This window comes from Streptopelia decaocto, assembly GCF_964273445.1.
Source record: "Streptopelia decaocto genome assembly, chromosome: 17".
Taxonomy (NCBI): domain Eukaryota; kingdom Metazoa; phylum Chordata; class Aves; order Columbiformes; family Columbidae; genus Streptopelia; species Streptopelia decaocto.
Genome location: NC_138672.1, coordinates 4,041,213 through 4,053,471, shown reverse-complemented (window position 1 = coordinate 4,053,471; position 12,259 = coordinate 4,041,213). Strand labels below are relative to the sequence as shown.

Here is a 12,259-nt window from a genome sequence, read left to right as displayed (position 1 = left end):
ATCACGTCTCCATTTTCCCTGACTTCCAGGATATTTATGGTAAACCACAAATAGTTATCATTTTCATCATGACTGTGTTCTTATTCAGTACTTTCAGGGAGATTTAGCACACGTTACCTACTGAAATAGTCCAAAATATGTTTGTCAGATGTAAATAGCCCATGGATAATTGATGTCAGAGCTGGAGCCACAAAAATCCAGCTAAATAGTTTTAATGCTTCCTGATGCTTAGAAGAAGAAAACCAGTGGCCATATTCCTATAGTCTGCAATGAACGAATGACTTTTTAGCAAAAGAAATGCCCAAAGAATATCAGCTACGTGGGTAACACGGGTGCTTTAGCAACCTCACAGGGAAGTTCTCCATCCCTCATACAACTAACAAGGAATGATGCTGGAGGATAATGCTAACTACCTGTATCTGCACAACAGATGAGCAGTTTTTTAATGATTGATATGGCAGAAGCATGCTGGCCTTTTTTTATGCCTGCTTAATTTTGGCTTTCAGGTAGCTCCAGAAGATGGTTTCATTTGCTCCTTTTTCATTTTCCTGTGCCCAAAGGTACCCCTCTCACATCTCCAGGACTCATTTCAGGACTGATGCTTTGCTCTGATGCTCCATTATATTTTCTTTGCCAGGTTTGCTCCCAGGAAAGTAGACACAGTTGGGGTAGTTGGGGATGTGGAACTCTCTTGTAGTCAAAGATCTTCTTACTCCTGTTTGTTATACAGCAGTTTACCTGATACAGAAAACAAGCCTGAAGCCCCTGGAAGTGTTCACAGCAGAGTTCAATGGGATAGATAGGGTACTTTATTTTCTGGGAAAGGCTGAAATTCCCTGTGTGTATGAAAACCAAGTGCTGCTCCATCTCTTTGGTCCCTAGAAGCATCACTGGTGCTTTTTACCAGCCACTAAGAGCATTTACAATGTCAAAGAGAATCAATGTGATTTTCACTTCTCTCTCTTTCCTGGGTTTTCTTATGCTCTTCTGTTTCCTTCAGACTGTACCTATAATCATTTTGTGCAATATAGCTTTACCAACTCTACCTTGCTTTTCTTGTTATCTGTAATTATTTTCTTTCTTTCTTTGGCTTTCCCATGCGAGTAAACCCCACATACCCAACACGTCTAGTGAACTCCAGAGAAATAATTTACATTTCTCTTGAGACCTCAGTTGTTTTTCTCTCCTTGCCTCCGAGTTGATTTCGTGCATTGCTGCTAGAGCTTTGGGGTCACATGGAGCAAGCAACCCTCTGACTTCTTTCCCTCAGACATGTTCTTCCCAAGCTATTTCAAGCACAGTCTCTTTCTTTTTCCCCCCTTTTTCCCCTCAGCCCGTCTCCACTGCTCTTAATGTGGCTGATGTTTGGTAATCTCTCCCCTTTGTGCTAATGGCCTACTCTGTGTGGGCTATTTATTTTTTTTAAACGCATGTCAGGGTTGTTTTGGTTACAGTCAAAAGAGTGAACTGGAAGTGAGATGCTCAATGTAAACTTCGCAGTGGCAGGTCTCTTTACCATGTCCTTCCAGAAGCCCCTTCCATGCTTGTCTTGCAGTAGCTTAATTAGGCCTTAAACTGGAATGGTTCAAATATGCGTTGGTTTGCATCTTAAGATTGGGTGATTTTGGCAAAACTTGGGCTTTGTTTGCCCAGCTTGCTGATCTAATTTATATATGGAAATGCAGTGCTCAAGCTTATACAGGAAAGGACTGGAAACCCACAAATGCTTTCCTCATGGTGGTTGTACTTGAATGTCCTCTGCATGGATGTGCTTCAGTGTACCTAAGAAAAATCATGGGCTCAGATAGAGAATCCAAGAAGAAAATCTTGTCCTTTCTAGTTTGAAGCCAGTGCTTGAGAGGATGGACCCTTGATGACCTCAGGCAACCTGAGTCTCAGTCTTTTTTCAGTATCTTATAGCAGAAACTTTATGGCTAGGAAGAGAGATCTCCCCATTGCTAAGGGCTGCCATTGCAGACAGGGCTCTGAGGCTCAATGGAAAGACTAAAAATCATCCAAGTCGAACTAGGATAGAAAAAATCATAAATATAATTATATTCCTGTAAGTATTCCTCCATACTTTTCTATAACACTGATATCTGTTTCTTCTGTTTATGTGCTATGTAGACATATGTCTGGGATGTTTTTTAAGTAATGTGCTACTGTAATATTACTGAAAAGGGAAAATTTAGACCGAATAGATTGTTGCTCTCAGTATGTAATGAAACCATTAACTGTGTGCTATTCCCTGTACCAGTGTTGTTTGGGACAGAATATCAATATCACCAGCTCTTGGGACAGAGAAATAAGATAATCAGCATTCCTGTACTAGGACTGATAAGCAGTTGATTTAACTTTTCTTTCTATGTGGTGTGTTTGTTCTCTGTTCTCCACTGACAGTTGTTGGATCTCCCAAGGGAATTTCATTCTCTGACATCACAGAAAACTCTGCTACGGTCAGCTGGACGCCCCCTCGCACCCGCGTGGAGAGCTACCGCATCTCCTACGTCCCCGTCGCAGGAGGTGAGCAACCGCCAGGAGCAACGGGGAGGAAGTTTGTATAATAAAAGGGCGGGCAGAAAGGGTTTGTTGTACTGATATCCACCTCTTGGATCATCTCTTTTTTCTTCAAACTGCCGACCAGGAATGTGGGTGCACATACAATGTCCCAGTAGCCAACCTCTGTCTGAACAGAGTGTCCCACATCCTATGGACAAGACTTGTCAGGGAGCTGAGAGCTCAATGCTGCAATGGTTCTACACCTGGTTAGGACTGTGTTCACAAAAATCTCTGTTCCCACTGAGCCTCCTGAGTAAGGATTTATTTCCAAACTCATTATTTTGTAGGCACTTTGTGAGCCAAGCGTATTTGAAAAGGTGACCCTTAGAAACAATAGTCATAATCCATGGTTGTAAGAGTTTTGCAAGGCAGTGATTTTTCTTAGTACTCCCCAATGCTGTTTCGTTCCATCCATTATGCCTGTTTTAGTGTTCTGCTTAAAAAAACTTCCTATACTTAAACAGATTTTTAGCATAACTTAGGGACATCTCTGAAAGGAAACAGCTAAAGAGCAAATGCCGCATAAAAGACATGCTGTTGACTAAGGCAAGTACAGATATAGGCCTTCAGACAATACAGTGTGTAAGCACACGTGCAGCTTTAAATATACAGTGATGCTACAGAAGAGCAAGGCACAGTAATGAAGTTCAGCACTTGTCTAACTGCCTGCCTGGAATAAACGCAGAATTTGAAACCAATATGTGGCCTAAGTGCTCACCCACACACACAGCACCTCTTAATATACACTATATACAAAATGACATGGGTGAAGGAGAAACTTCCAGCCCCTACCAGAAACAAAGCAGATCCTAACAGGTGTAAGGACTTCATGTTGAGTGTGCTGTGTTTTCACCTTACATCTCATTTGTAAAATTATATTCTTCTGAACATTAGTGTTGGTTTTTTTCTCACAGTTGGCATACCACTGGGAATGAGGACAAACTAATGATTTGGGTGCCATGGCAGCAATACTTTTTCCTGAGGCTGCTACTTGATATTGGTGGTTTTAGCAAACTGGGGAAATTTGCCTTCCTCCTGTACAAGTACATCCCTGTTGCTCATAATGTCTTTGAAGCACATCCTTCAAGTGTTGTGTCACTAATCCCTTGGTGTTTGGCTTCATCATAGGTACTCCAAATACTGTTACAGTTGATGGAAGCAAGACAAGGACCAAGTTGGTGAAGTTAGTCCCAGGTGTAGACTACAACGTTAGTATCATCTCTGTGAAAGGCTTTGAAGAAAGTGAACCCATCTCTGGCACTCTGAAAACAGGTATACACTAAGAGGAAATAGCAGGTTTTCAAACGCGTTGTCTGTGCTGTAGGGGAGACTCAGAAATTGGATCTGCAGACCCACTGAGATCCTTTTTCTGCTGTTCACAGCAACTGCAGGAAGTTTTTCATCCACTCTTTCCTTGCGTCTTTGTATTTCAGATGAGTATAGAACTTGTATGTTTGATCAGGCTCCCATTTGCTAAGTGCTGAACCAACTTGCAGTGAGGCAGAGATAATTCATGTATTTACAGTCCTAATATGTAAGAAAAAAACCCAGAAGTTTAATTAATACCATTTTACAGATGAGAGAGCAAAGGGCCAGTTCAGCTGAATAGTTCAGACCAGTTTCTGTTGTGGACTGAAGCTCCACATCTTCCAGGTTCCAGACTGCATCCTAAGCAGAAAAACGTTCTTCCTCCTGTTTTTTCTTCAATACAGCTTTAAACATGCCTGCAGAAATCAGGGTCCACTATGCTGACCCCACTTGCAGTCTCATTCCTTCATTCTTTTTGGGGACCTAACAAGTGTTCAGAGAACCGAGGCGAGGAACAAGATGGTGTGTACTGAACAAGAACATAAAATTTGTAGCCCAGTCCAGCTGTACTGGAGGCAGATATCTATCCCAGTTCAGGGAGACCATAAAACTATGTGCAAAATAGAGTCCCATGAGGAAACAAGGCAGGACACATGGGGATTTTGGCTGCCTGGCTATTTGGTTGATTTATTTTTGAACGTGCAAGGCAAGCTGGTGGAAGGTCACAGTGGCTATCAGCTGCCGTCACATTAGTTATTTTCCCAGCTCTGTCTCCTGAATTTGCTTCAAAAAGCAGCCCAGATTTGAGGGTGTTGAGAGAAATATGTCAGCTCTGGCAGAGCCGTTAAGATTGATGATATTGAGACTGATCTGAGAACATAGTCTGTTCCCAGTGTTTAATCTTTCCACGCGTTGACCTCCCTTTCCCATGGAGGCATTTGATGTCTCTTTATAGGCACTGACGTCTTTTCTGCAGAGCTCTGCTATTCCAAAGGGGATCATAAAAGCTGCATCAAGCAGCAGTGTTTGCGCATTTTATATTGTATATTTACAGCAGAACATCGCACAGAGTCATGAATGTTTGTCAAATTCCTTCAATCTGTTATTGTCTGTCTTTCAGCTCTGGACAGCCCATCAGGCCTGGTAGTGGTGAACATCACAGACTCTGAGGCTCTGGCAACCTGGCAGCCAGCGATTGCTGCTGTGGATAATTATGTTGTCTCCTACGCTTCCGAGGACGGTAAGAAGAGTTAGTAACGGGTCAGGGAGCCGAGAGCGTCACAGCTCTCGAGAGATGCTCAGAAATGGCTGCAGCATCCAGGAGGGTGGCAAGGGCTCTTATTTGAAGGGGATGCCTTGCTGGAAGCATTTAAAAAAATGATCATTTTAGTTTTGCTTTCCTAATTCAGACATGAATAGATAGGACTGGTATCCTTGAAAAGGCGGTGCTATAATTCATAAGAACACTAGAGAGCGCTAATACTTTTAGATAAAGGACTGGTATTAATTCAGATTGAACAGAGAGAAGGGTTCTGGGCTTTTACTATTTTGCACTTGCTCTAGCTAGTAAATAAATAAATAAATCAATCACTGAGTGGAACACGTTGCTGAGCACGTCAAGACATGTCTGAATAATGCCGGGACCTGTTCTCTCCTGTGTTTTCTTCTTAGAACCAGAAGTTACTCAGATGGTATCAGGAAACACTGTGGAGTACGACCTGAAGGGCCTTCGACCTGCGACCGAGTACAAGCTGAGTGTCCACGCACTGAAGGACACGCAGAAGAGCGAGACCCTCTCCACCCAGTTTACTACAGGTGCTGTGTCCCACCTCACCGCGGGGAGAGCTGCCACCTCTTCTAGTCCCACCTGCCTTACGTTTCTCTAATACCATAAATTCAGCCAGCACGCTGTGTTTTTTTCACTAGAAATCTGAATTTTGGTAGTATTTGCACCAACTTTTCTCTGATGGCTGACCCAGAAGGTGGTTGTCTGTCACCAATTCCATGGATTCTTGCAGAAATCAGGAGCTCTTCTTTGGGGGCTGATGTTGGGATACCAACACTGAAGTTGGTTGGTTTCATACTTTCCGTGAGCATCAATGAAATCGTGGATGTTTCCTGAGTGTTGCTTGACTTGTTCCGGGGCATTATCTAGAGAGCCAAGAGCTGAACAAATTCAGTGTTGTAATTACAGTGGAGCAGGGAAGCTGTAGCCAGACCAAGTATGAAACATTTTCCTATTCAAAAGAGGCATCATTGGAACCAAAGTTTTTCTTCCTGGAAATATGTAAATACTGATCTGGTTTTTTTGTATGAAATAATGAAAGGCACAATTTTGTTTCAAGAGACATTTCATTGGAACTGCTGAAAAACTAACATGCCTGAGACAGGCCAATATTTTAAATTACATAAAGTAAATACCTGTATTTTAAAACTTCCAATGGGAAAATCACTTTTTAATCACAGAGTTCGGGTTGAAGTATTTTTAAATTTCAGATGTTGGGGAAGAAAAGGTTTGCTTTCCTGGTTAAACTCCATATAGACGTGATTGTAATTAATCCATTGTCTATTTCAGGACTGGATGCTCCAAGAGATTTAAGTGCCAGTGAGGTTCAGTCAGAAGCAGCTGTGATAACTTGGAGACCTCCACGTGCTCCCGTCACTGGTTATCTCCTCATCTACGAGTCCACTGATGGCAGAGTCAAGGTATAGAATGATTCCATGATTCTATAGCACTTATAACCAAATCAGAAGGGCTGTGCCTCAAAGCTGGGCTGTAGAGATGCCCTGAAGTGTCCATCAATGGTTAAGTAAATGGTAAAATATTAAGTACCTCTTTTAGTGCTAGCTTGAACACAAATGCATTTAAAACCTGCTCAAGTGCTTTCCTACATTATATCCTGACACAGAAGCTCAGTTGCAGCCTGAATTTTGACGTCACTCCACAATATGGATAAAAGCACAAGCAACTGTTTTTCCTCATTCCAAACCTGTGTGGAATTCCTCTTTCTAAACCCAGGAGAGTCCACCCCTGTGCAATGAGGTGTGTAAGGCAGGATGAATCACCTCTGAAAGTGCCTCTTGCTCCCCAATAAATTTATTATAGTCCTACATGAATAGATTACATTAGATGTTTAAATATGAATGAGGTGAACCCCAGCAAAAGTGACAGATGATTTTGGATGCCCAGCCTGTTACATCACATTCTGATTTTCAAGAAGGCAAATTCCCTAAGCTTACAGAGAATCAGTCTTTTAAAGGTACAGAAAACCCGCCTTTTGAAGACTGGAGTATGATACTTCCTAAAGGATGATTCTTCTCCATTTATTGTGAGTTTCACAGGGACACCTATACAATGTGTAAGTTTGAGGCATGTAAACGTTTATGCCAATGTGTTTTTAAACCGCACAGCTTATACATTATGAAGGTAAACATTCATTTCCAGGCAACTTTTCTCGAACTTCTGAAGAAAGGTAGCTTGATAAAATTCTTAGAGAAATACAAGTTTTGTATTAAATAATTTAGATAGATAAAATTGCCGTAAATAATTATCACAGAAAAATAATGTGGCAAACTAAAATATGGAATAGTTCCAGTCGTTATGATTTTCTCACTGAGATTTCCCTGTATTTTTTCTCCTCCCCATAGGAAGTCATCCTGAACCCCGAGACAACTGCCTACAGCCTGGCAGAGCTGAGCCCGTCTACCCAGTACACGGTGAAACTCCAGGCGCTGAGCGGATCCCTGAGGAGCAAAACGATCCAGACTGTTTTCACCACAAGTAAGGCCCTTAAAGCACGTGCACGGCCGAAATAACATCTAAGGTGCAGCTTTCAGGACAGAGCTGAGCTCTGCAATAAGCAGACACAGACCTCACGGGTGATTTTTAACCCGGTTGTCAGTGTGCACTTCGTTTGCTCATAGTGTCCACGCAAAATCCCTGTCCCCCTGAGCTGTAGCGTCATCTGCTTCCCTCGGAATGGCAGGGAATTTCTTTATATGCGCCCACATCACCTCTGTAGTGCTCTTTGTGATGCAACATCCTGCCTTTCCTATGTAAAATATCGAACTCTTTAAAATCCAAACTGACACTCTGATTTACCTCTGTATTGATGCGTAGCAAGCTGTTAAAACAAGTCAGTGCTTTAAGGTGAAATGAAGCAAACCACATACACAAAAAAATCAGTTCAGTGCTCTGAGTAGAGGCAGGTTTTTTGTCTTCTTTTTGAGATCGGTTTTTGCAAAGCCCCACAGCACGTTCCAGCTCTAACAAGGTAGCTCTCCAGTGAGCTGAATGTAGGAATAAGGTACTCTGAAGGTTGCTTTACAGCTGATATTAAAAAAACCCACAGTTGTTGTTCAGTATTAACGGAATTAAATTCTAGGTAGCTAAGGCACAGGGACCTACAACGCTCTGGAAGAGGAGCAACAGCCTCTCTGTGAGCAGCCACTGTGAAAAACTCTCCTGTGAATACACCTAGAACAACACGTAATTAGGCCTTCGGCTGAAAATGTTAATGGCCTAAATGAATTTAAAAAAAGAAATAAAATAAAAGCTATTTTGGGGGTTAGAAATTGTTCCGACTGCAACGATGTTTTTAGCTTATTGTCAGAAAGAAATGCTTAATGACATTTCCCTTGTAATTGCTGATTTCTTAAAGATTGCTTTCTCTTTTTTCGTGTGTGTGCAGCTGGTCTTCTCTACCCTTACCCTAAAGACTGCTCCCAGGCTCTCCTGAACGGAGAAACCACCTCTGGGCTCTACACGATTTACGTGAATGGGGACAAGACTCAACCTCTGCAAGTTTTCTGTGACATGAATGAGGACGGGGGCGGATGGATTGTAAGTAAGAGGGAGAAGGGACCACATATCCTATGAAAACAGCAGGGGTAGCAGATCCCATCCCTGCTCATCTACGGCATCCCTTGTAATGCTCTAAATCAGAGCAGGGCTGGCTTGACTATAATTTTTGGGAATTTTATCTCGGGTAGGACACCTAGATGCCTAGAACAAGGCTACCAGCTCTTTCTGTAGTTGGAAGGGAGAAAGGTGTCCCCAAAGGACGGGTCACATCAGGGGCTTCAGCACATAGGAAAAGCCCTGAGCTCTCTCCACTGGCTATAGCAGGTACTGAAGTCACCATCTTAGATCAATACACACCTTCCAAATAGCTAATTAGATAAGAGGAGGGTGAACAGACTCTGTCTGAATGAGAGAGACAGTGAAGGAGGTTAAAGCACAGGCCAGAGAAGGTGTCTGTTCAGCGGACATGGTGTGAGGGCTGGCTGGGCTTCCCAGGCCATGAAAAATGTGACATATTCCAACCAGCCAACAAATGAATGGCAATAAAAATGCCAGCTCCCTGTACTGATGTCCTCAAACCTGAACGTTTCAGAGGGACCCAGGACTCGGAAAGGAAGAGGAACTGGAGAAATCCATGGTTGGGAGATCAGAGGATGTAGAACACCTTGGCTGAGAAATACAGACCTGTATACAGACTGTTAAATAAGCAGAGAGCAGGGAATAAAAAGCCACATCACTCAGGGGAGCCCAGGAACCCCATAGATGAACTGGAGACTTTAAAAAAGCAAAGAATATTCAACAGACTTGGTACTATTCACCAATTATAGTGAGATTGCTGCTTTGGGTGGTAAGGGCAGGGGAGCAGCAATGCCAACCTCTGCATTTGTACAAGCCACATCGCTTTTGGGCTGTCTGATAACACACTGATAATTTCTGATAACACTCCTTGCGTGTGGTGTTTGCAGGTGTTCCTGAGGCGTCAGAATGGAAGGGAAGATTTCTACAGGAACTGGAAGACTTACGTGGCTGGTTTTGGAGATCCTAATGATGAATTCTGGATAGGTAAGTCACAAGAATTTGTCTTTTTTAAAAAGGAAAACTAAAAGCCCAAAAGACTAGCAGCCACTTTGAAGCCTTTGTTTAGTTGTCAAGAGTATTTGTAGATGGGAACATGCTCTGTGTGAAGGAGGGTAGGGACAGCGTGCTGCAAGGGACATTGAAATTGCCAGGTCCAAGCCAGTCCCTGCAGTGGCAGTTCATAGACGCCACCGAATGTACCAAACCAATGCTCACTGGTGCTCTCTCAGAAGTCACGAGTTAACCTGAGACACAACTGCAAGCTTCCTTCTCCCTGTACTCCTAGGACACCCCCAGCAACAAAACCAAAGTGGGGAAAATAGAAGTGAAAAGCAAACTTTCAAAGATTGCACTACATTTTATTCATTCGTAAATGAAAGACAATGATGATCTCACAGCACAACTGTGATTACTTTTCCCAAAGTGCTCCCTGCTGCTGTGATTTGAAGGGCAGAGGTCTCTCAATCAGCCTGGTTTTATCTGTTTGATTTTCTGCTAACATTACAGCTGAAACAGCTCACTTTCCTCACCAGTGTTTATGCCTTGGTGTATCTGCACAGGCCATTATCATCTCCTTTATGGGCTACACGATGGTAGAGAAATAAACACGAGGAGATGAATGGATTGTTCATTTGCATCCACAGGTCTGGAGAACCTCCACAAAATCACCTCTCAGGGCCAGTACGAGCTGCGTGTGGATCTGCAGGACAGAGGCGAGACAGCTTATGCTGTCTACGACAGGTTCAGCGTTGGAGACGCGAAGAGCAGATACCGGCTGAGAGTGGACGGGTACAGTGGCACAGCAGGTGACATTATTTATTTTTTCCTTCTGGTTTGAAATTTCCTCCCACTTGGCTCATGGTAACAGTGTGAGAATGTTGCAAATCACCGTCGCAGCAGGTACATCTTGTATGTCAGGTGTTGGAAAATATGAACATACCAATATATTTTATGTTTCCATTTTCAATCTTCCAGTCGTTTAGGTGCCACATTTTATGGCATGCTTATGACAGAATATAAACAAGTACATTAAACAGCCACATATCTCATTTGGCCAATGCCTGACTGCCATTTATACAGCTAATTATAGCTTGGCACAGCCTCATCTCTTGTCAGTGGAATATGCAGCAGAGTCCCGCTGTAACATGATTTGTAATTTTACTGAACAAATCATCTGCCTTTTGTAATCATACCAGGGCAAACCCTACAGCCTTTATTGAGTCCTCTTCAGAGTTTCAGAGGATTAAGAGATAAATCCAGCTCCCTGGGATGTCTTAAAAGGAGGTAGTTTTCAGGCTGCAAGGTGCATAAAACAGGCCACGGAGATGTGCGTGTACAAGTCCTGCTCTGTGAGCATCACATGAACAAGCTTTACAGGCGGTGCATGGCACAGTAGAAATACTTTCTGCAAAATGGTCACTCTCATGTAATCTAAACTGGGCAAACCACTCACTTTGCCCTTTGTTTTGTCTTGCTCATCCAGGTGATTCCATGATGTACCATAATGGAAGGTCCTTCTCCACCTATGACAAGGACAACGATTCTGCCATCACCAACTGTGCTTTGTCATACAAGGGTGCATTCTGGTACAAGAATTGTCACCGAGTCAATCTTATGGGCAGATATGGTGACAACAGCCACAGTCAGGTGAGCTTGGTGTTTGAAGGCTTCTGTAATGCATTAAAAGAAGAAAATTGTAGTTATGGGTCTGTCTGGTGGCTCAGCTGGCCAGACATCAGAGCACCAACCAGGCACATTATCCAGACCAAAGAATCATAGGGAAAGATCATAGAATTATAGAATAATGAAATCATAGAATAGTTTGGGTTGGAGGGACCTTCCCAGCTCCCCCAGTGCCCCCCCTGCCATGAGCAGGGACATCTTCACCAGCTCAGGTTGCTCAGAGCCCCGTCCAGCCTGGCCTGGGATGTCTCCAGGGATGGTTCATCCACCACCTCTCTGGGTACCTGGGCCAGGCTCTCACCACCCTCAGGGACAACAATTTCTTCCTCATGTCTGGACTGATTATGAGCAATTGCTCACAAAACAAGAATTTAATGTCACGGGAATATCCCAAATGTGCAGGGAACAATCGTAGTTTTCAACATGGGAAACAAAACATTCTTCCTGCTGTGAAAGCCAGGCAGAGAGTGACAGCTCTGGGGACAGCACGTGGGTTTGTACAGGTGCCAGTGGCCACAGCCCTGCGCTTCCCAAAGCCCCTCTGCTTTGTCGTGCCTCTGTTCCCAAGACATAAAACAGCCTGTGAGCTGAAACGTGAGCAGCAAAGGCTGCCAAGGGGAGAAATGAATGTGCGACCTCCCACACTCCGCCTTTGTCTTTGCAGGGTGTTAACTGGTTCCACTGGAAGGGCCACGAATATTCCATCCAGTTTGCGGAGATGAAGCTGAGACCCTCCAGCTTCCGAAATCTGGAAGGAAGACGAAAGCGAGCATAAAGCCCCAGGGGTGGCGAGGGGGCTCCGGGAAGGGTGATGGGGGGTGGGATATA

General features: G+C 43.5%; 1 protein-coding gene across 4 annotated transcripts in view; it reads left to right on the top strand.

The window, feature by feature from the left end:
• Positions 1-12,259, top strand: part of TNC (tenascin C) — a 67,208-nt gene extending 54,949 nt beyond the window's left edge. For all 4 annotated transcript variants that reach the window (XM_082067505.1, XM_082067504.1, XM_082067503.1 and 1 more), the window contains 11 exons: positions 2,401-2,523; positions 3,688-3,831; positions 4,988-5,107; positions 5,539-5,682; positions 6,443-6,573; positions 7,516-7,648; positions 8,559-8,710; positions 9,637-9,733; positions 10,393-10,554; positions 11,232-11,395; positions 12,096-12,259. In XM_082067505.1, coding sequence (XP_081923631.1) covers positions 2,401-2,523; positions 3,688-3,831; positions 4,988-5,107; positions 5,539-5,682; positions 6,443-6,573; positions 7,516-7,648; positions 8,559-8,710; positions 9,637-9,733; positions 10,393-10,554; positions 11,232-11,395; positions 12,096-12,206 — 1,481 coding nt within the window. In that variant the 3' untranslated portion in view covers positions 12,207-12,259. The remainder of the gene's footprint in view (positions 1-2,400; positions 2,524-3,687; positions 3,832-4,987; positions 5,108-5,538; positions 5,683-6,442; positions 6,574-7,515; positions 7,649-8,558; positions 8,711-9,636; positions 9,734-10,392; positions 10,555-11,231; positions 11,396-12,095) is intronic.